This window comes from Copadichromis virginalis, linkage group LG22 (genome assembly GCF_057382275.1).
Source record: "Copadichromis virginalis isolate Kocher_CV1m ecotype Utaka linkage group LG22, C_Virginalis_male_GT1.1, whole genome shotgun sequence".
Classification (NCBI taxonomy): domain Eukaryota; kingdom Metazoa; phylum Chordata; class Actinopteri; order Cichliformes; family Cichlidae; genus Copadichromis; species Copadichromis virginalis.
Window position 1 is genome coordinate 35,545,056 of NC_140638.1, and position 23,171 is coordinate 35,568,226.

General features: G+C 41.8%; 1 protein-coding gene and 1 pseudogene across 2 annotated transcripts; both read left to right on the forward strand.

Annotated features, from left to right (window-relative positions):
• The first annotated feature begins 108 nt into the window (after positions 1-108).
• On the forward strand, positions 109-22,996 carry top2b (DNA topoisomerase II beta). 2 transcript variants are annotated; one of them, XM_085446879.1, is made up of 36 exons: positions 109-638; positions 3,522-3,677; positions 4,399-4,489; positions 7,760-7,823; positions 8,241-8,386; positions 8,479-8,576; positions 10,438-10,650; positions 11,096-11,269; positions 11,360-11,461; positions 11,553-11,690; positions 11,797-11,935; positions 12,724-12,881; positions 13,028-13,153; positions 13,243-13,353; positions 13,552-13,657; positions 13,764-13,873; positions 13,979-14,071; positions 14,215-14,329; positions 14,512-14,633; positions 15,083-15,231; positions 15,367-15,598; positions 16,338-16,472; positions 16,570-16,770; positions 16,859-17,054; positions 17,144-17,235; positions 17,344-17,499; positions 17,607-17,690; positions 17,949-18,143; positions 18,326-18,452; positions 18,677-18,841; positions 19,386-19,605; positions 19,918-20,000; positions 20,628-20,720; positions 20,884-21,015; positions 21,092-21,177; positions 22,524-22,996. In XM_085446879.1, exons 1-36 carry the CDS (start codon positions 597-599, stop codon positions 22,680-22,682), a joined length of 4,809 nt encoding a protein of 1,602 aa, XP_085303005.1. In that variant the 5' UTR covers positions 109-596; the 3' UTR covers positions 22,683-22,996. The 2 variants fall into 2 exon arrangements, with proteins under 2 accessions (XP_085303005.1, XP_085303006.1); XM_085446880.1 differs by having other exon boundaries at positions 20,887-21,015.
• Positions 12,397-12,496, forward strand: LOC146683793 (U6 spliceosomal RNA; annotated as a pseudogene).
• Positions 22,997-23,171: the final 175 nt, after the last annotated feature.

Consider the following 23,171-nt stretch of genomic DNA (forward strand, 5'->3'; position numbering starts at 1 on the left):
TTTACCGCCATCTTGTGTTGAAAAAAGGAGGAAGGGTTACTATAAATGGACCTGTCCTATTGGTTGAAACGCCGGTGCGTTTGAAAAGCTTACACCTGATTGGTCAGCATATCTACGAGACGGTTCGGCGTATATCTTGCAGATGGCGGAGCCGGACAGCGGTAGCTGCGGTTAGCTAATACAGGCTTTATGTGTAAATGCAAAGTGTTTAATTAAATCAATTTTCAGAGCGTTTCAGATAAACTGCGCTTTTATTATGTTTCATTTTCACGTGAAATTGTAAACCTATTTAATGCGTGACTTTTGTACAGTATTTATTTGAAAGCCTGTAGCCGGTTAGCATCTTTGTTGGAAGTTTAGGCCTACTGTGCCAGCGCTTGTCGATTTTAACAATAGCTGCGATACGCAATAATCGTCTGCCTGTTTCGTTGCATTTTTAAGAGTTATCTTTTAAACGACCCAAAAAAGACATGGGATATAGACTGGTCTGGGTGTGTTTTAGCAAGTAAGACATTTTGTTATGTAGACGGACTTTGACTTGGACGGGAACTAAGACCTTTTGCGAGCTAGAAAAAAAATAACAATCACAAAGGAAGATGTCCAACGGCGCTACAGGAAGCGGGGATCTGGCTTGGATGGTAAGTTTGTTTGGCACACGAGTAACGAACTTGGCTTAAAAAAATAATATATATTTTTTTTAAGTAATAGCGCTATCGCAATACTTTACAATGTTGTTTCAACCCAAGGGCAGCGCGAACCTCGACTATTGCCTCTCGATGGCATTTAAATTTCATCGCCAGCCGGTGTATTTGTTCTGCTGGCTATTCATACAGTTGTTAAGGATGAGGCATCTACAGTCTGTTTTTAAATTCTAACTCGGGTACAAAGCAGTGAACTGGGTTGAGTCTTGTAGACGTGAAGGGCTGGGAGGTCAAACGCGACATTCATCCTTTTCTTTTTGTGCCCTGATGGTTCCTTGTTTATGTCTTCAAGCGAAAGTTGGAAGAAGCGTCTCATCGAGACTGGTTTACATGACTGTTTGTACCACTACATGTACGGCTAATACGTGATGAAAAATGCAGTAGGAGATGTATTGAAAATGATCACAAGTGCGAGCCAGCACAGCACTTCACACTACAGTTGTACGGTGATTCAGACCGCTCTCTGCCCTCCCTCAGTCTGACCTGTTCACACCGACCGTCTGGTGTGCAGCTACATTTAAACTTCTCTGCAGCATTAACATTGTTTTAATATCCGACTTTTGCTGTATGAGTACTACTGTAAGTAATACTGTAGTAACAGATTTGAACTAAAGTATTTAAAAATGCAGATGTTTACATGCGCTTCAAAAATCTTGTAACATAGCAGTTACCTGCTGTTGATACGAATAATTAGTTACTTCAAGCACTGCATTGACGAGGTGACTGTAATTAATGCTTTTCAAATCCAGGTCTGTGTGACACACTGTTTACATTCCGTACCATTAGACTTACTGTATGAGTATATTTTACTAATAGGCTGAACTTGAATCTTAGCATTTATGAAAGTGGTTATTATCTGTTGTTTAAGCCTGTGTAATTTATTAATTTGTTAAAACAAGGTGAATATTTTTTTCTGAGACCAACCCCCACCCCCTTGTTGTTGGGATTTCCTGCTTGTTAGTGTATGAGAATATATTTAGTAGAATATCATCAATTAATATGTATTAAAGCGTATATAATACTATGAGCATAGTTATATTTATCACTTCATGACCAAAACATATGATTATGAACTACAGACAGAAATTAAACTTTTGTCCTTTTGTTGTTTATTGTCATTAATTCACCACTACTATGAAAAAGTTGTAACAGACAACTTACAATTAAAACTTGGCTAATTGTTATTTTCATTTTATCTGTTACTAACAGTCTGTCACTAAAGCATCTGTTCTTAGTGTGCTTGCACCAACAAGGTGTTTAGCATCGAGATTTTAACAAAACATTTTGCATGTCTCGGTACATTGTGCAGGGTCAGCTTAAAAAGTTTAGCAAATTGGTGGAGAAAATAAAGGTTTCTGGAAGCCTCGTCAGAAATGCTCTCAGTGCAATGGTGGTTGTTAAGTAGAGGTTAAGATTATATCATATTATTTCAAGAAAATTAGAAATAATATTGCTGATGCTATGGAAAAATATACTGAAGTTGTTTTATTGATGTTTGGAGTTTGCAAAAAGAAACACAAGTGTGCGGCGATGAGCGAAATTATAGAGCACTAGAACTGATGAAGCATAATTCAAATATAAGCACACATTAGGTAGTTTGAGTATCTTTTTCCCCAGAAATGTTTAAGTGAGAGTACAAAATAACAATTTAACACTTTGGTTTAACAGTAACTGAAATAACTTCAGAAATCATCAGGAATCTGCATAAATCGTCACATAATAAAAAGCACTTTACACAACTTGCCTCATTCACAAGAGCACTAGTTCTACTATAATTACTTTCTATCTAACTTACATTCTCCCATGGATGCATCAGAGAGCAACTTAGTAACTTGCCCAAGGATATTTGGCGTGCATACTGGAGCAGCCAGGAATCAAACCACCAACCTTTCAATAAGCAGATGACCTGCTCTGCTTCGTGAGCTACAGCCACCCTGAAGCTAATGTCAAGGTTGGAGCTTTTTAACCAGCAGCTTAAAGCTGCTTTTTCCACTATATAACTGCATCAGTAATTTCCATCCACTATTTACTTATCTTGTCATACGCAGTGCAACTAGCGATTACACACCAATACTAGGCAGAGTCATTTGTTTACATTGGAGTCACACATCACCAGCTGCTAATATCTCCTCTTTTATAGCCTGGTTGTAGTCAAAGATGTGTTTTTGGCTCCAGGGGTGGAACATGTCTGTTGGTTCCTCGATCACAGAGAACGATTTTCTTGCATATTTTGAAAAGTGTCATGCTTTGCTGGAGGCTGTTGAAGTCGCTCTCTTTTTACGTGCTGATGCTTTCATTGTGCCTGCTTGTGTTGGTATTTACCTACGAAGAGCGTATTGATCCCAAAGAAGAGGTTTGTAATGTCCTTCAAGAACCCTGGAGAATTCCTGAGGAATGCTTCAAGAAATTAAAAGAAAACTTAAGAGACTTAAGGCTGTGTTGAAGGATAAAGGAGATCATGCCAAATATTTCTAACTTGTTAGAATAAAAAAAAAAGTAGAATTGCCTGATTACGCTGTGCTATCCCATCTATGTTTCCAGATGTTTCAGTACTTTTGCTGCACCTATTTTCCATCTGCCTAGTAAAACATAAAGAGATGAAATGTGACTCAAGACGTTTCGACAGTAATGTATGTTCAGTAAAACTTAAAGCTGGTATTTTTCACAACTTTCAAACTAAAAATAAAACATGTCGTTTGGAATAAAGATGGTGGATTAGACCCCTGCCCTCCAGTAACAATGAAATTCAGTTCTGTGTATATCCTGTGTGTCTCATACAGCAATAAATGAACTCACAACCAAAACCATTCTGTCTAACAGGAGGCTGCGAACGGCAGAGGGGATGCTGGAAAAATGGAAGGGGCCAAGAAAGGATCCAAGTTATCTGTGGAGCGAGTGTACCAGAAGAAGACCCAGCTAGAGCACATCCTCCTCCGTCCAGACACGTACATTGGTTCTGTTGAGCCAATCACCCAGGTGGGTCCCAGGAGACTGCCTTCTGCTGGTGGCTACAGAACTACTTGCAGTACAACTTCACTGGCATTTTACAAAGAGGGCTTCAAGCTTATTTTTGTGTCAGGAGTTTATAGAATAACGATCTTTATTTTAATTTTTTTCTGAAAATTATCTGCTAAAATGATTCTGTCTTCAGGTGAAAATCTGTTTGGCTAGAGTAGCACATTAATGGTTGCCTGTAAGTGTGTCGTAAGGATCTCTGCTCACAGTAAAAGTCCTTTGGTTTTGAACTGTCTCCCATCTTTGCTGTTGTGTGTAGTACAGAGCCCATTGTCCTTTGGCTGTGTCATTTAGGAAATGTGTGACAAATTATCTGTCTTTTGCAGATTATGTACCAAAATGTTTGCCCAGTTCAGAAGAGTTAATTGACAAGTTAACACAAGTCCCCTCTCAGGATCTTCCAAGACAGTCCTGGTGCCCAGTGAAATAATACATACAAACGTCTGTCCACCAGTATAGCTATAGTTTAAACCATTCACATTTTAATTAAAGGAATAATCAGTAACTGAATCTATAATTGAAAACCTGTTTTAATGGCCAAATTTAAATTCAGAATCCTATTCCTTCTGTTACTTCCCGAGACTGTTCTGATGAATATAACCTCAACATTCCTTAAACTTACTATTAGAATTTGATTATTGTCATTATTTTTAATGTGTTTTGTTTTTTGCAACTCTTCCAGCAAATGTGGGTTTTTGATGAAGAGATCGGGATGAACCAGAGAGAAATCACCTATGTTCCTGGACTGTACAAAATCTTTGATGAAATTCTTGGTGAGTGATTCCAAACTGTTCTCTAATAAGTGTGTGGAAAAATGTTTCTGCCCCTCGATTAAAGATTCAAATTGTTTAAGAAAACTTGTTAATGTGTGATTAGAAATTTGGATTATTTAGTTTAAAGATGTGTGTGCAGCTGGGCCGTCGTCATCTGGGCACATAGAAGATCTGTTGTTCAGTTTAAGAAAACACGAGTAAATCCCGAATATGTGTATGAAACATTTCAACATTTGTCTTTTACACACTATATGAGGCATTATCATTATAATGTTGGTATTATTCACTGAGTCAGGCTGTTGTTAGCACTGTTCTGTTAGCACCGTTAGCACTGGACTTGATGTGTACAGTATTTCTATGTGAGCCTATTTATGACCTATTCAAAGTCAAATGTGTTTGAGGTAGCACGCAGTCATAGCTGCGGCCTTAACTTTTTGATGATGATGTTTGTTAGTTCACCTTACATGCATTAATGTAATAACGTGGTTAGCCTACTCAACGTAAATTACACACGAACAACATTAAGCTACTCACGCAGAGAAGAACGGCTGCTGCTGCATCATCATCCTCATCATTTCTGCTACACTGGCAGGGCTAGGGGCCAGGACTCTCCTCTTTGGGTTTTTGGGGGATGTTGCTAACTCCGGGTCAGATAACAGGCACCACACCCGCAGTAGATGCGCTCGGTGTGAGGTCTCGCAGCAAGCTATCAAATACGGTGCATTTCCCGGCTTTTAAAAAAAGCGCTATGCGTCACCAGGTGTTTCATCAGATTCGAGGTGTTACTTCCTTTGCACAGTATCACAGTATCAGCTTAAAGCACTTGTTGCTGCTGAGTTTGCATCTTTTGCTGTGAAGTACAGCCAGACTTTTGACCGCTTCGCCTTGGGCATTGTTAAGGTTCACATAATTGAGGAAGGAGAGTACAAACAACCAGGTCCAGAAGATCTTGGTCAAACAATTGATTTTAATGAAATTTTAGCGCTGCTCTAAAAGAACGTACGTACCTGGGCCCGCCTACTATCCTTGGAAAGGTAAAATGATTGGCTAGAATCCAAAGTGTGTGACATCTCAGGAAAAAAAAGCACCGAAATGTGCACTGCTTTTCGGTCTGGTTACTACCGTTTATGTCAGAACCGATATCACTACCCATCCGTATTCACAGGTCAACGGACAGTGATAAAGACTTAATAATAAAATGTGCGACAATCACATCAGTTCAGGGAGGGGATACATTTAGGCTCACAGACTATGTAGAACAGTGCAAAGGCTTCCAAAATTCCAAGATAACCACTCCAGAGGTGTGCTTACACAGCGTGTTTTTCAGATTTTGTAAGGTCTGTAACTCTTGTATGAAATATTGTACTGCAAAAGAGATTAAACTGATTAAACTTGTGATATATCTCTTGAATTAAAAACTGCTAAATGAGAGAGGCTAAACCTGAACTCACCATACACCAAAGAAACAACTCATGTGTTTCTTTGGTGTATTAAGAGTTTTTTCATGTGCTTTGTGCAGAGGTGTTTTTTTCTGTTCTCAAACTGATCTCCCTGTTGAAGCTCAGTCTGGGGGGAGTTATTTTTTCTCCTTATCTTTCCTCGTGTGGTGCATTTTTCCATTGTTATACCTCTCTGACCTGTCTTCCCCATGTGATGCTTTGTGTAATGTATGTATGGTCGGAGGGTAAGATGGCGCCGCCATTGCGTGCAATAGGTCGGCAGCCTTATGAAATTTCCCCTTGTGGGACTAATAAAGGTATATCAAATCAAATCAAATAATTTTCATAATGGAGGGTTTTGTTCATCCCAAACTGGGTGTGACAGTGGACAGAGGCTTCCACTACAAACAACTAAAAACAATGTGAAAATGTGCTCCACACAGAAACACTGTTCTGGGTTTGTAGTCTGTGCTGTGTCTAACTATACTGGATGTGAAAGCATCAGGTAGTTGGTGCTCTCCATTAAAAAATGTACAACATTGTCCAAGTGACATTTTTCTCTTCCTTTCAGCTCTATCTGAAATGTGTCTGCTAACCACAAACTTTGTGTCTGTGGTTAGCAGACAGTCTGAAGACTGTTACTGTAAGAGAGGGTGGTCTTAAAGATAAAGTGAAGATTAAACCATGCCCCTACGTAAGATAAATAATTATTGATGTGAACTGTGAGTCGGTGAGCACGGAGTCCAAGGAAATGACGGATGACGAACTGCAGATCTTGATTTCGCGGACGACATTGCGCTGCTCGGATCTACTCAACGCTTCATTCGCAATTTGACCGCCATACTGGAAAATGATCGGACTGCAGATCAGCGCTGCCAAAAACAAAGTCATGCAGTTCGGTTATGCCAGAGCGAATACTCCGGTACTTGTTGGCCACCGCCCGCTTGATGAAGTCGATCAGTTCATGTATCTGGGCAGTGTGATAACACCGGACGGTGGCTCGGACAAGGACATTGCCTGTCGGCTCGGAAAAGCAGCATCGGCCATGCGTAACTTGAATCCGGTTTGGAGATCGACCACCAACTCAATATCATCCAAAGTCTGTTTGTTCAATACGATAGTCGTAACAGTGGCTATCTATGCGAGTGAAACATGGAAGTCGACGGCAACAATCACCCGACGATAAATGTTTTCCAACAGCGCGGCCTTCGACGGATTCTCAAGATTTCATATCAAGATCGTGTTACCAACAAGGAGGTCCTTCAGTGCACTGCCTCACGACTGCTAGAGGACGTGGTATTGGAGCGATGATTTCGTTTCGCCGGTCACGTTCTTCGCCAACATCGGGAAAGACTACCAAAGATAGCCATGTCATGGAGACCCGCCCGGGGGTCACGGAGCCGTGGACGACTAAAACAGACGTGGGGGCGGTCATTCATTGAGGACCTGAAAGCGGTCGATCTTTCATGGGACGAGGCTGAAGATGTGGCTGCAAACCGAGCTCGTTGGCAATCCCTTGCTGCCCAATGCGCCATCCGGTGTGGGGGGAACTAAGTCAAAGTAAAGTGAACTGTGATTTATGCAAAACTGCTGTAGTGGACTCCCAGGAATAAATGTGTGGAAATTGATATTTATAATGCCTCTGTCAAAGGTTTTGACCATGTCCGATTACTAAAAATATCCCAAAATAGGTTTTTGAGATAAATTCTGAACACAAGCGTAAATCTTGCCGAAATAAAGTAAACTACAGATCATAAGCCGTGGTAATGGACGGCTGCTGGGATACTTTTGTTCTTTCAACTTTGTGTTTTGATGTTTTGCTTGTTGACAGTCAATGCAGCTGACAACAAACAAAGGGACAAGAACATGACTGCCATCAAGATCACCATTGACCCGTGAGTACATCATTTTATATTTACCTCATTACATTAAAAATAATGCAGCTGATCTTAGGAAGCATGTATTTTTCTTTGAGCCAGTTTAAACAAGCTGCCTCCTGTGTCCTCCTGAAATTTATATCTGAGGCAGAGGAACTGGTTATGGGTCACTTTGTCAAACTGGGGAAGCTGAAAATGTTTTTTTTTGTATAAAACACTCTGGAAAGGTTACATATAAGTGTGGAATAATACATTTCACTTATAAAAGATAAAAGGATTCACACTCCTTTAGTGTCAATGTTGAAACAATATTTTTGCAGCCATTACAAGAAAGAAATACCACAGGGTTATGACGTACAGTGAAAAGTGTAATACATTTCCCTGATGATGAGGTCAACATTTATCCTGTATTTAAACTTTTTATACTGGTTTCAGTGAATCCAACACCATTTCCATTTGGAACAATGGTAAAGGAATACCTGTGGTGGAGCATAAAGACGAGAAGATGTACGTCCCAGCTCTCATTTTTGGCCACCTGCTCACCTCCAGCAACTATGACGACGAGGAAAAGAAGGTCACAGGTGAATGCAGACAGTCTGACATCACTCAGTTGTTATTGTGAATGCAGAAAAGTTACTGAAAGCAGCGTTGCTGACTGTTTGATTGGTTTCAGGTGGAAGGAATGGCTATGGTGCTAAACTCTGCAATATCTTTAGCACCAAGTTCACAGTGGAAACAGCATGTAAGGAGTACAGACACAGTTTCAAACAGGTGAGATAACTACAAACTTGCTTACTGTTACTTCCTCACAGCAGTACTTTTCATGCTTTATTACCACACATATATATTACTAATGTATATCCGGTTTCTGGGATTTCATAGTAACCCTGTTGCATGTTTCATTATATTATCATTTCTCATTCTTTTGGATGAGAAACTTCACAAGTTGGTTTTGCAGATTTCTGATTTATTTATTTTTTTAACACGTCAACTTTTCTGACGATCAAAAGAATTTGATAATTTAGCAACATATAGACTTTGACACCACATTTGTATCTGTTAGGAGGCTGAGAGGTAATATTGGCGGCCGTCAGTATTTTTCCATCAAAGCTGCAAGTGCTGAACACGGCCCCAATTTTATAAACCTGTATATTTCTGAAGGTACTATTCACAGTGGTTCAGAAGCACTGAGTCAGTTCTCTTTCCTGTTCACGTGCCAAAACTGGAACATAATTAACATATGCCAGGGGTGAAATATAAAAAGTTACATTCAAATAATTTATAATTAGTACAAATAGTAATTGTTTTTATAGCCTTTTTATTAAGTGGTCCAATAATCAATTTTACGTAAGATAGAGTATCATTATAGTAGTGTTTAAAATGAGGCTAGTGTATTTGCATTTGTGGAAATAAAATTGAGCTAAGATAGATTAGAAATACACTAAAGGTGTAAAGATAAAAGCACATAATGTTTACAAACATCAGAAGCAAAGGGACAAAGAACTGTGAGGTGTTTAAAACATCAAAAGCATTAATCAATCTGACATAACACTATTCACTATTTCACAATGAAAGTTCAACTTTAGTTCAACTTGTTCTTCATGTTTTTGGCCACCAGATGCCACCAAAGAGGGCCGTATTAAAAAGCTTTGAATAGTGAACCCCGTCTTTAACACAAGCTTCAGAAAGTTTCAGTTGGCCTCGTCACTGGAAACGATTGTATCTGCTGACTCCCAAGTCTTCCTGTAGCTCTCCACAGGTGCTCCTCAGCTCTTGGACAACGCTTCTGATAATTCTTTATATTCCTCTGTCTGAAACCTTGTGGGGAGCACCTGGCTGTGGACAGTTTATGGTGAAATGAGGATCTTTCCACTTCCAGATTATGGCCCCAACAGTGCTCCCTGGAACTTTCAGTAGCCATGAACAGGTTTTGCAACAATAAGGTTGTGAAGGTCTTAATTTTACCCATCATGAGATGTTTCTTGTGTTACATGTTGGCAATGAGACGTGTTTTTATTGGCCATCAGTTGGGACTGAACCAGCTGATAGTAATTTGCAGGACTGCTGTCTAATTAGTGACAGATTTCTGCTGGTGCCATGACTGTCCATGCCTTTTTACACCTCCCTTTCTTCATGTGTTCAACACCGTTTTCTGTGTTTCATTTCTCATTATTACATACAACTTAATTTAAGGACATCTGTGGTCACATGTGTGGATTGGATGGGTCGTTACAGACGTCTAGTGAGAATTTTCATTTCAGTAGCACTAATATATATATATATATATATATATATATATATATATATATATATATATATATATATTTATTTGCCGCAAGGTCACAGTCACAGTCTTCCTTGTTTATAGACTAATATCTGAAATCTTGCCCACTGAAATCAGAGCTGTTTTCATATGAAGTGATTCGGGTGAGAGGTGAAACATCTTTACAAACATAAAGAAGTCCACTTGTCTGGGTTTTACAAGCACAGTTATTAAGACACCAAATGTTTTCACATTAAGATTTTCAGGTTCACTCAATACAGCAAAGGGGGTCCAAGTTTAAGACTCCTGCACATGACCATGTCTAAATACCAGGTATGTGTATGTTATCATTTGCTTCATCCTCCTCAGACGTGGCAGAACAACATGACCAAAACCTCCGAGCCCAAGATTAAGTTTTTTGATGGAGATGACTTCACCTCTGTGACATTCCAGCCGGACCTGTCCAAGTTTAAGATGGAGAAACTGGACAAAGATATTGTAGCACTTCTTACCCGCAGAGCATATGATGTAGCTGGCTCCTGCAGGGGAGTTAAAGTGTCTCTGAACGGCAAAAAATTACCTGTAAGTCTCCTTCTATGTCTTCCCTTATCGTGCCACACTAGCTAACCATAAAGTAGTCATTTGTTGTGTTCGTGTGTAAAGATTTGTCACTGTATATGTTTGCATAAATATAGCAAAAACTGTACCATTGAGTGTAAACATCAATGCTGAGCACTGAAGGTGAAATTAGTATGTGTTTTGAGTTAACGGGATGATAATGGGTGTGAATGTTTAATTTTAAAGAACATGGATGTATCAGACTCTGATCTTCACATCACGCCAGTTTGGATTGTTTAAATGAGAAGTGTAATTTTTGGAGTATAAGGACTTTATAGCCTCCTCAGTACGTGGTTCTTGTGTCGTGGCTACTTCTACCAAAGTTTGCTTGAAGCAAAATAAAGAGAACTTAATTGCCATGTTGAATATCACATTATATGTTCAATAACCCTTCTCTCTTTCACTGAAGGTTAACGGGTTCCGCAGCTATGTGGACCTGTATGTGAAGGACAAACTAGATGAGACAGGCGTGGCCCTGAAGGTGGTGCATGAAACGGTGAATGATCGCTGGGAGGTTTGCCTCACCATGAGCGAGAAAGGATTCCAACAAATCAGCTTTGTTAACAGCATTGCCACCACAAAGGTATCTGCATATGAGTAGTAGGCTGCAGAAGTGTAAATGGCTGTCAGAAGTAAAGAAAGTTCTTTTAACGCTGAGACATGTACGTTTTAGGGTGGCAGGCACATTGACTATGTGGTGGACCAGATTGTAGCCAAACTTATTGAGGTGGTGAAAAAGAAGAACAAGGCAGGAGTGTCAGTTAAACCCTTCCAGGTGACGTCACTGGGGTTCTTATTTATACATTGGTTTCAATTCACAGCTTCATGCTGAAAAACATTTAATCTTTCTGTCATTTGTACTTCAGGTGAAAAACCACATCTGGGTGTTTGTGAACGCACTGATTGAGAATCCATCGTTTGACTCCCAGACAAAGGAGAACATGACACTCCAGACCAAGAGCTTTGGGTCCAAGTGCCTTCTGTCAGACAAGTTTATCAGGGCTGTAAGGACATTTCTCACTTCTTTTCAAGCCGTCACCATTGTTTGTACTTAATCTTTTCTCATGTAAAGTAGCTGGACTTCAAAGAAAAAACGTTTGTCACCTACAGGCGACCAACTGTGGGATTGTGGAGAGTATACTCAACTGGGTAAAGTTCAAAGCTCAGACACAGCTGAATAAAAAGTGTTCATCTGTGAAGCACAGCAAGATCAAAGGCATCCCGAAGCTAGATGATGCCAATGATGCCGGTATGTAACTAGTTTCATTCTTTATTCAAGTCTAAAATGAGGAATGTCCACAAGCAACTACCTCTTAATGAAATCTTACAGAAGAGAGTTGCATGGTGCACTGTTGGGTCTGATTGGGTCATAGCGATGTCATTTTCACAGTTTTCCTGAGACTCTACACTATGCAGTAAACCTGCTAAAAATATGCACTTCAGGTGGACTACAAGCAGAGAGAAAAACAATAATGCATGAAAATATATTTTAAAAATATTAGTCTATTATTAGACGAATTCTCAGTTAAAAAGAATTTGCCATGTCCGACTGTGCGGCGTGGAGGTTCATCGCTTGTGGCTCTGCTGATGTGTTATTCAGACCCAGTTTGCGTTCACGCAGTAACAACTAAATTAAAAAAAAACAAATTGAATTGAAAACCATGTGATGGTAGCTGTGGAAAGGTGCCAAGTCCTGGAAAAAGAAATCGTACGCTTCGGCAAGCGCGTACGCTAAATTGGATACGATACAGAGAAGATTAGCATGGCCCCTGCGCAAGGATGACACGAAAAAGAAATCAACACCTGTTTACAGCATCATAATCATCAAAATGAAAAGTGTGTCAGATGTGGAGTAAATATAAAATGTTAGCCTTCTGAATTACGTTTGTGTTTTTCTGAGTTTCCTCTTAGTCTGGGACCGGGTGCTTTTGCACATTATGCTGTGGAGCCACTCATTTGTTATAGCTGCAGGAAAAACTCAACACGAAGCTGCTCACTGCAGCTAACTTAGTAATCCTCTTCATATCTCCATCTTAGGTGGCAAACACTCCTCTGAATGCACACTTATCCTCACTGAGGGGGACTCGGCAAAGTCTCTGGCCGTCTCTGGACTGGGAGTCATTGGTCGGGATCGTTATGGAGTATTCCCGCTGAGAGGCAAGATCCTGAATGTGCGAGAGGCAACACACAAGCAGGTACGAGCCTGAGCAATAATGACATTTCACATGTAGGAAACAAAAGCAGGTGAAACGGACAAATGCCAGTTCACGTGATAACAGGACATTGACTCTGTTCTGTGTTTTCGTCCATTTGCTCATCGTTTCATCCATGTTGTCAACAGATCATGGAAAACGCCGAGATTAACAACATCATTAAGATCGTCGGGCTCCAATACAAGAAGAGTTACGACGACCCAGAGTCGCTGAGGTCCCTGCGCTACGGCAAGATCATGATCATGACAGATCAGGTGAGCGGCCTCACGGACACTCGCTCACAGTTCTGGTAGGACTCACAGCTGCTCAGAAAATAGCAGTAACTCTTCTCCTTGTGCACCAGGATCAAGACGGCTCCCATATCAAAGGTCTGCTCATCAACTTCTTCCATCACAACTGGCCTTCCCTGCTGAAACACACCTTCTTGGAGGAGTTCATCACACCCATTGTCAAAGTAAGGGAGGCACACCATTACCATTTTATTAAACCGATCAAGCAGCCTGAAACTTGAAAAATATGCAGGGTGATATTTGTGTGTTGGACTCAGATCATTCAGTCAATCACGTGTCTTGTTTTGCGTGTCGTGACAGCGGCGAATAGAGCGACTTGCAACACATTGTGATAAAGATTCCTCCTCATCATTTATTTCCAGGCTACTAAGAACAAACAAGAGCTGGCCTTCTACAGCATTCCAGAGTTTGACGAGTGGAAGAAACACACGGAAAATTATAAAACCTGGCATATAAAGTACTACAAAGGTTTGGCGTTTGAATCATTTCAGAAACGATTTTAGAGCGACTTTTGAAATCACACGTTTTTGTCTGAAAAATTGTTCATTATAAAAAGATCAATTTTTTGTTGCAGGTTTGGGAACAAGTACAAGCAAAGAAGCAAAGGAATACTTTGCTGACATGGAGAAACACCGGATCACATTCAGATACACTGGTGCTGAGGACGACGCTGCCATCACTCTGGTGAGCACGCCGTACTGCTGCTAGGACAAACAGACTATGAAAGCAGCCAGTAATTATAGCATACATTTGTGCTCAGGGTCTGTTCAATGTGCTACTTTGATTCAGGCCTTCAGTAAGAAGAAGACGGACGACAGGAAGGAGTGGCTCACTAACTTCATGGAGGACAGACGTCAGAGAAGGATGCACGGCCTGCCAGAGGTTTGTATGGAAGAAGCTTTCATTTGCGTGCTCCTCTCACAGAATCCTGCTAACTCAGCAATATTTGATTTGGGTGAAATGGAGAAAACATAGATGAGTTATTGCTCTTTTCTCCCCCTCCCCTCATCTTCCCCACCACCCAGCAATACCTGTATGGAACTCATGCCCGACACCTCTCCTACAATGACTTCATCAACAAAGAGCTGATTTTGTTCTCCAATTCTGACAATGAGAGATCGATCCCGTCTTTGGTTGATGGTTTGTACACTTCCTCCATCTTTTAACTGTTTGGGTTTTTTAGCCGAGTTTTCTTTTTCACAGTGAAAGCATCCCTAACATACCAACAAACACATAACGTCAGTATTTTATAAATGTATGCGAGGTATAATCAGCCCTGGATATTTCAGCTTTGTAAATGTTGGTGTTTGTGTTGCTTTTAGGTTTGAAGCCGGGTCAGAGAAAAGTGTTGTTTACCTGCTTGAAGAGGAATGACAAGAGGGAAGTGAAGGTCGCTCAGCTGGCTGGTTCAGTAGCAGAGATGTCTGCCTACCATCATGGAGAGGTGCAGTCAAATCATTAAGAACGTTATGAACCATCGTACGCAGCACAGCGTGACATTTCTGTCCACGCATCTCTGAGTTTCTAACTATAAACTGATACCCGGGAAAATACTCGCTGCTCCTTTTCAACACCACAGAGAGGATATTGACCCCATCCTAAAAAATGGCTGAGAAGAAAACGTGTTCATTTTCAACAAACTTCTCATTCTTAATAGAATTTTAATGGAAGATGGGTTTTTTTTTAGTCTTGATGTTTTATTTATTGTACAGATTACACAGATACAATATAGTAAAATATATTTTCAAACCTACAAACAAACAAAGGATACACGGGAATATCTGAAAGCATATTAATAACAACTGAAACTTTTTAACCTTTAGATATTTACCCTGAGACTTTAACACTGCGACTACCCAAATTCATGTCTTTTTCTTTCGTTCGTGCTTCTAGCAAGCTCTCATGATGACCATAGTGAACCTGGCACAGAACTTTGTGGGCAGCAACAACGTGAACATCCTGCAGCCGCTGGGTCAGTTTGGTACTCGCATCAATGGAGGAAAAGATGCAGCCAGTCCTCGTTACATCTTCACCATGCTCAGGTACAAATGAGTCCTGCATGTCTTTTAATTCAAATGTATTTTTCTAAAAGGTTTCTCATCTGACACCTTTAGACAGAGTAAACATTTTTGGCTTCCACTGCATAATTTTCATAAATGTTGTCCAATTTCCCACAGTCCTCTTGCCAAGCTGTTGTTTCCAGCAGTGGATTCCAACCTACTAAAGTTTCTGTATGATGATAACCAGAAGGTGGAGCCAGAATGGTACATTCCCATCATTCCAATGGTGCTAGTGAATGGTGCCGAGGGCATCGGGACAGGCTGGGCCTGCAAGATTCCCAACTATGACCCCCGAGAGATTGTCAACAATATAAACAGAATGCTCAAGCATCAGGACCCACTGCCAATGGTAAACATTGTGAACAAATAAAAGCACGCCAAGTACGGAGACAGATGAAAGTATATTTTAAAGATGAAACTGCTGGTTCAGATTAGCACATCAGCTATATATCAAGCATATTTCCATATGTGCAGAGTTTAAAATGTCTTGTGGAATCTGGAGATGGCTGGAGCTGATTTGTACCACACACTTACTTTATATCACAAATCTTAGTAAAAGAAATTGACAAGTAGATAAGTCATAGTGTAAACTGCTTGTTCGCTCTACCTCTTAGCTGTTTACCTATACAGTGAAACTTGCCATATCTTAACTGATTGTAGTGGTTGAAGGTAGGTCGAAAGCAGCTTGATGTTTCTATGGTTCTGTCAGCCTCCCAAACAGGATCACAGGAGTGTCCACAGGGCACGTGCAGGAAGTGCCACAGAGTCCACCCCCCAGCTTGTTCACGGTTGTCAGCGGGGCACACGCACATGCTCATTCTGTGTCTAGAGGGCGACCGTGGTTCAGGGGGTTGGGAAGCTCATCTGTAACAGGGAGGTTGCTGGTTCGTTCCCCCAGCTCTCTGTCCTGGTCGTTGTGGGCCATGAGAGGGCATCAAATTATAGGATGGGTGCAGAGAGTCAGAGATGTGAACAAACAGTCCTCATCAGCGCGCTGTGCTTCTGATTTCCACAAACTGCTGTGGTTTGTTGCTTGAAGTGTAGATAAAGGCTTTAACCTCCCTGTCCTGATTTCCTTCTACCCACAGCTTCCTAGCTACAAAAACTTCAAAGGGATAATCCATGAACTGGGTCAGAACCAGTATCTGGTCAGTGGAGAGGTGTCAGTCATAGACAAGAACACCATTGAGATCACAGAGCTTCCTGTTCGGACTTGGACACAGGTACAGTCCAGGTTGTTTTCTCGAGAGTGTAAAGAGTCACAAATGATCTGGAATATATTTTTATGTCTGTCTGTATGTTTAACCGTTTTGTATGCAGGCGTACAAGGAGTCTGTGCTGGAGCCCATGTTGCAGGGCACTGACAAGACGCCAGCTCTCATCAACGATTACAAGGAATACCATACAGATGCTACAGTGAAGTTTGTGGTTCGCTTGTCTGAGGAGAAGCTGGCCCAAGCAGAGGCAGCTGGCCTTCACAAAGTCTTTAAACTGCAGTCTAGTCTCACCTGTAACTCGATGGTAGATATTCCCCTGGTTTATCTTGCTCTGCTTTAACCACAGCTGTTGTCTTAGAACTGTTTCATTTTTTTAACTACACCATTCTCAGGTGTTGTTTGACCACATGGGCTGTCTGAAGAGGTACGATTCAGTCCAGGACATCCTGAAGGAGTTCTTTGAGCTCCGCCTGCACTATTACAAACTGAGGAAGGACTGGTTACTGGGCAACCTGGGCGCTGAAGCCGCCAAACTATCCAATCAAGCTCGCTTTGTACTCGAGAAAATCGAAGGGAAAATTGTAATCGGTAGGAACGCAGAAAATCCTCCAACACCCACGTGGCACACAGTACAGATTCCTTTTTTCTATCTCACCGTTTGTTTTTAACCCAACCAGAAAACAAGTCCAAGCGTGAACTCATCCGCATGCTGGTGCAGAAAGGCTTTGAATCTGATCCAGTTGCTGCCTGGACCAAGGCTCAGGAAAAGGTATTGCAGAGCTTCTAGAAATATTCACACATGATTGGTACTGAACACAAACACTGCAGGGAGAATCTCTACAACACACTATTTATTTTTCATGCTTTTATCCGCCAGTCTCAAGAAGAGGATTACAAGGACGGGAACGAGAGTGACGGTTCAGTGGACTCAGGGTCCACATCAGGCCCAAACTTCAACTATATCCTCAACATGCCTCTGTGGTGCCTGACCAAAGAGAAGGTGGACGAACTGCTTAAGCAGAGGGACCAAAAGGTATTCTATAGATCTCTTCACAGACTGACATCTGTCATCCTCACATGTAAGAATATGTAGACTATAACGTGTTGATTAACAGAGTGAATGTGCGTGTTTGTGTGCAGAGAGGAGAGCTGAATGACCTGCAGAAAAAGTCTCCAGAGGATCTGTGGAAGGAGGACTTGACGGTGTTCATCGAGGAGCTGGATGTAAGTTTGTTGTTGCCATTTATTGTTTTCTAAAGACGCACATCGTACGGGCAGGTGCAGAGCCGAACAATACAGAGGAGAAAGCATTCACCTGAAATGTGTTTGTCTTGTGTTGTTTAGGTCAGTAGATCCATAGAGTTTGAACTCTTGCAGCAACTGTCCTTTGTTTTTTTGTGCAGGCTACTTTTGTCCAGAGTTATTTTATCTGGTAATCTGCTACATTTAAACCATGACTCATCTTTTTGTTCTGCCTCTCAGAATGTGGAAGCCCAGGAACGAGAGGAGCAGAGCATAGGCAAGGCCATCAAACTGGTGAAGGGTAAAGTGGGCAAGCCCAAAGTGAAGAAGATGAACCTGGAGGAAACTATGCCTTCACCGTTTGGCCGAAGGGTGGAGCCTCCAACGCAAGCAATTAAATCTGACGCAGCCAAAAAACTGATCAAAAAGAAGAAGGTAACCTTTGTGTTTCGGCTTCAAAGTTGACGTAGATTTCATGACAGCATTACTAGAACACAGTGACACAGGTGTCGTTCTCTTATAAAACCTAAAATACTTCCTGAGAAAAACAAATATGAGACTAAAACACTTTCATGTCCAAATAAAGGGAATAAAGGTTTGTTGCATTCTCCTCTCAGGGTGACTCAGACCCAGCACTGAAACTGGAGTTTGATGAGGATGGTTTGGGTGGTGAAGGCGGAGGTGGAGAAAACATGGCAGCCAAACCGAAAGCGCCACGAGTGAAGAAGGAGAAGAAGGAGCCCGGTCAGTGCAGAAATCATTCAGTTACACAGCGGTTAAGTCAGTGTGCTGCAGTGAAAATGACAAATCATGCTGTGTGATCTGGCCATGCATGGATGCTGTTTAACACTACAGGTTTCATCCCTGGTTGATGATTTACTGCAGTTTAAAAAGCACATCGAGGAGCTTCACTGTATTATGTGAACACTCCAACAGACAGGCTGGTAATCTTGTTCACTCTTATACAGGAGCTCCTAAAGTGAGAAAACCTCCTGCACCTAAAGGTACAGGTGCTCCTGCTAAAAAGGTAAAGAAGAGGAACCCATGGTCTGACGACGAGTCCAAGTCAGAGAGCGACCTAGAGGACAGCGAGCCCATCATTCCCAGAGAGACCAAGTCCCAGAGAGCATCGGGTACGGTTACAGTCACTGTGAACATTCACTGTCATCCCTCCGATCATCGTGTTCATTTCGTGTTCAGTGCAGAGCATAAATGCATTGTTAATGATGTCATTTATTTGTCTTTCTGTCATTAGCGAAGGAAACGGTTTAGACACCAAGAAAGTCTAAAGCAGCCTCTGGGTGGTTGATGGGATTTGTTTGAGTCAGACACAGAAAGAAAGTATTTATTAAATGTGCATTTCACTGCACCAAATGTGCAAAATGAAAATTCTCACACTGTGCATCATGCATTTATTTCCTTTTGTTTCTCTTTTAAATCCACTCAGTCTTTGCTTTATTCCCCCGTCTGCATCAGGTGGTTGCTTAGTGTGACTGGTTAGCGTTTCATTTCAATCCGAAGCCAGCTCCTTGATTTCAAACCACCCGGGGCTAAAAATATCACTCAGCTTCTGACAGGAGTCTGATGTAACTCAGCTAATTATTGTACATCAGAGTGGCATCAGAATCCCCGGCAGTTAGAATGTGGTTTCACACAGACCCTGCTCTCATCTTTCAGCTTCCAAACCAAAATACACATTTGATTTCTCGGAGGAGGAGGATGAGGAAGAGGCAGATGAAGAGGAGAACGCAGACGACGAGCCTCCTTCTTCTCCAGCGAGGTCGTTCAAAGACGACTTTGCTTTCCCTGGCGCTAAGGACCGCTATAATGACCATAATGATGACAATGAAGACGATGACAACGATGAAGCATACACGTCACCCAAACAAAAAGCCGTGTAAGGTTTAGGAATAGTTCACTACGTTCAATGCTACTTTCAGCACCTGGATTTCCACCATTCGTGTTCTTGCACCCACCACACACACACACGTCTGTGATTCATATCTTGTGGGGAGATTTAATTGACGTGATGCTTTCCCTAGCCCCCTACCCTAAAGCTAACCCTGTCACTAAAACCACATTTTGAGTCTCAAAAATGCCTTCAAAGGGTTGTTGGTCCCCACGAAGATATGAACACACACACACAATCTCTCCCTTCTGACTTGGGCAGTATTTTACTGTTGAATATGTTTCTCCTCCCTCTCTGCAGTTCAGCGACTGCAGCTAAAAAGAAAGACGCAGCCAGCATCTTCTCATCCAAGGTAGCTGCGTCTGAAAAGAGCAATGAAAGCGGTGAGTATCACTTGGGAGTCTGTGTCTTTGAGAACACTCCAGACTGAAACAGATGGGGGGCTACAGCTTCAGATGATCACGCCTGTGCTATTGTTGTCAGTGAAGAACAGGAAACAGGCTTCAGTTAACACAAGCTCACCATAATTGGACAATAGAAGCTTGTAGGGGGGAACGAAACACTGCCAGGTCTGATGAGCCTCGATTTCTTCGACACAATTTGAACTGCAGGGTCAGAATTTGATGTAAACAACTCAAAACATCCTGCTAGCATCAGTGGTTCAGGGTGTTGGTGTTACGGTGTCACAATATGTTTTCTTTGGGTCTCTTACTATGATTTGAGGATCAACACAGACCAACTGAGCATGTTTCTGACCAGTTTATCCCATTATCTTCTGGTGGATGCTTTCAGCAGGATAGCATGCTGTTACAAAGCTGCAGTCATTTCAGGACGACGAGTTCACTGTACTCAAATGTCCTCTGTAGTCCCCCGATCTCTGTCTAGTAGAGCTCCTGTTGGGAGGTTTGACTAAAAGAAGTCTGGAGCAGATTTGGATGATATACAAACGGCCTGATCTCTCAGTGACCTGCAGACACAACAGCAGCTGAATGCTCATGTTTTTGTTGTAGACGAAGCAAAGTCTGACAGCGACAATGACAACAGCCCAGTGTTCACTTACTCCAGCAGCTCTGCATTTGACAAAGCATCTCCAGCAAAGAAAGGTCAGTATGTCCAGGAGAGAGCAGCGCACTCCTTACCACACAGTGACAGTCTGTTATGTTGTGTCAAGATGCTGCTGATGCGTCAAAGCAAAGGCTCAAATGTGCCACAGTTACTCACTCATGCACGTGCAGCATTTGAAAACCAGGTGTTTGTTTTCTGTAGCAGCTAAGAAGCCATCTGATGCAGCTCCTAAACCTAAGAAACCACCAGCACCAAAAGCAAAAAAACCCGATAAATCCATTTGGGACTCTGACTCTGATACTGGCTCTAAGAAACCAGCACCAGCTCTTAAAGGTAAGGCACAAAAAGAAGAAGAAGAAATGTAAAAAAGTCACAGTGCAGGTTGTGAGCTTTTGTTACCTTGTTGCAGGTAAAGGCCGGGGGAGGAAGAGGAAGGGCTCTGGCTCTGAGGACGAGTACAGCCCCATGAAGAAAATGTCAAAGCCTCCGGGGAGAGTAAGTGCATAGAGACGACATTTTACTGTGTGATTCTGGCAGGCGGGGCCAGGCTGAACTGGTGACCTGTCCAGGTCATGGTTGACTTTGACCTGGACAGGTCACCCCACTTGTGTTTTTTACACCATCAGCCAAAATGGACTACCAAGTTTGTGACTGTAGCAGTTCAAATTCATTACGTAAAATATCAGGCGAGTGTGAATCTGGGTGATCTCAACCTCAAGGTCAGAGATCATGTTTGCTGATAACTTGAAGAAGAGGTAGCATCGGAATTTCAGGCTCCGTCCACACGTACACGGGTATTTTTGAAAACAGATTTTCCGTTTTCGTTTTAAAAAATAATCCCGTCCACACATAAAGGCAGAAATGAAGGAAAACGCTGCTATGAACATGCCAAAGCAGCAGGTGGCGCTAGAGTCCTAACCGTGCAGAAATGTTGGCCAATCATAAGTCTAGAAGCCTCGGTGGGAAAAAGTAAACAAAGCTGGGGCATAGAAGCAGAACCGAGTCGTATGTGTGGAGGGACAGTAACTGTGTGTATATGTAAGCATTTAAACACTGCAGAGAGTAGAATTAACAGTATTGTAGAAATTCATTTCACCGAAACAATAACGTGGCGCACAGTGTGACGTCAAAAAAGGCGCACACCTTTGACGCTGTGTTTTCTGCATTTTTTTCCGTTTTTCTCGTCCACACTTAAATGCAAAAACGGAGTTTTAGAAAATCTCCACCCTGCCCGGAGTTTTTAAAAATCTCCGTTTTCAGTGACCGAAAACGCCGTTTACGTGTGGACGAAAGGTGCAAACGCATAGAAAAATCTGCGTTTTCAAAAATACCCGGGTACGTGTGGACGTAGCCTCAAACTGACACCACACGTGTTTCTACCAAAGAAATCAGACAAGTGATGTCAAGGTCAGAGGTCGTGGTTTCTCAGTCTCGTGAATTTGATTACTTGAGAAGAAGGTGATGTAAGATGTTGATACCACAGGTGCATGAGAGGGACTGCTGGCCACCGCCAGTATTTATATAGAGAAAAACCCTAGAAGGGATTTTAGTATCCTCAGTGCTAAAGTCATCCAAGCACAGAGGCCTGAAGTGCTTCACTGATATACTGTGGGAGGCTGTTTTATGTGCGTCCACCTTTGGACACATCTGTCTGAAGTTAACACACATAATGCAGCCAGGGTGGAATAAATGAGAACTGTCATTTGAGTGAATTTTATTATGTTTCCTCTCTTCATTCATAACAAGTATCATGTAGTCGTGTTACGGTTTTGCTTCTTTAATAAAGCGTCCGAGTCTCGTGGTGACGTGAACGATTAACACGAGGGTTTGATTCTGTGCAGAAGCCTCAGAAACCTCCGTCAGACGACGAGGACGACAGCAACAGCATGAGCGGCCTGAGCGCTCTGACCCGCGACCGGCCAGGCCGCGCCAAAAAGGAGGTGAAGTACTTCAACGAGTCGGAGAACGAGGAAGAAGACGACGACGACATGTTTGATTAAAGTAGCCCGCCGTCACACAAACGCCACCTGTATAGAAATCTGCCCTTCCTCCTCCTCTTCCAAACAGACTTTTGTACATTTCCTGTTACATTTTCTTTTCATTAATGGTGATGTTCAATGATTTTTAACGTGTAGATGTTTTACACTTGTTATTATTATACATATACAGGTTTCTTTTTTATGCTCATTGAAACGTTCTGTATTTGTCTGAAGCAGCTTTTAGAAGTTTAGAATGCAGTGCTTTAGCACATTTTAATTGTTAAAATAATATGTACCTTTTGGAACATGAAGTTGAAAGTAAATGCTGAAATGTCCCCGAGTCTGCTGGTTTCATTCTTTTATTACTGAGCCGCTGCGTAAGAAGACAAACTGCTGATGTCAGTTTACACTGACGCTAACACATCTCAGTGCCTGCTCATTTTAAATTGTCTCCAGTGCACACAGTTCAGTGTGGACTGGTTTATACGACAATGAGAGGGACTCAGAACA

Excerpts from the sequence above, each read along its gene's own strand:
- top2b (XM_085446879.1), top strand. The coding sequence starts at position 597 with ATGTCCAACGGCGCTACAGGAAGCGGGGATCTGGCTTGGATG. Across the intron at positions 639-3,521 it reads GCGGGGATCTGGCTTGGATG|GAGGCTGCGAACGGCAGAGG; the intron begins GTAAGTTTGTTT and ends TCTGTCTAACAG. Across the intron at positions 16,473-16,569 it reads CTGTTCGGACTTGGACACAG|GCGTACAAGGAGTCTGTGCT; the intron begins GTACAGTCCAGG and ends TTTTGTATGCAG.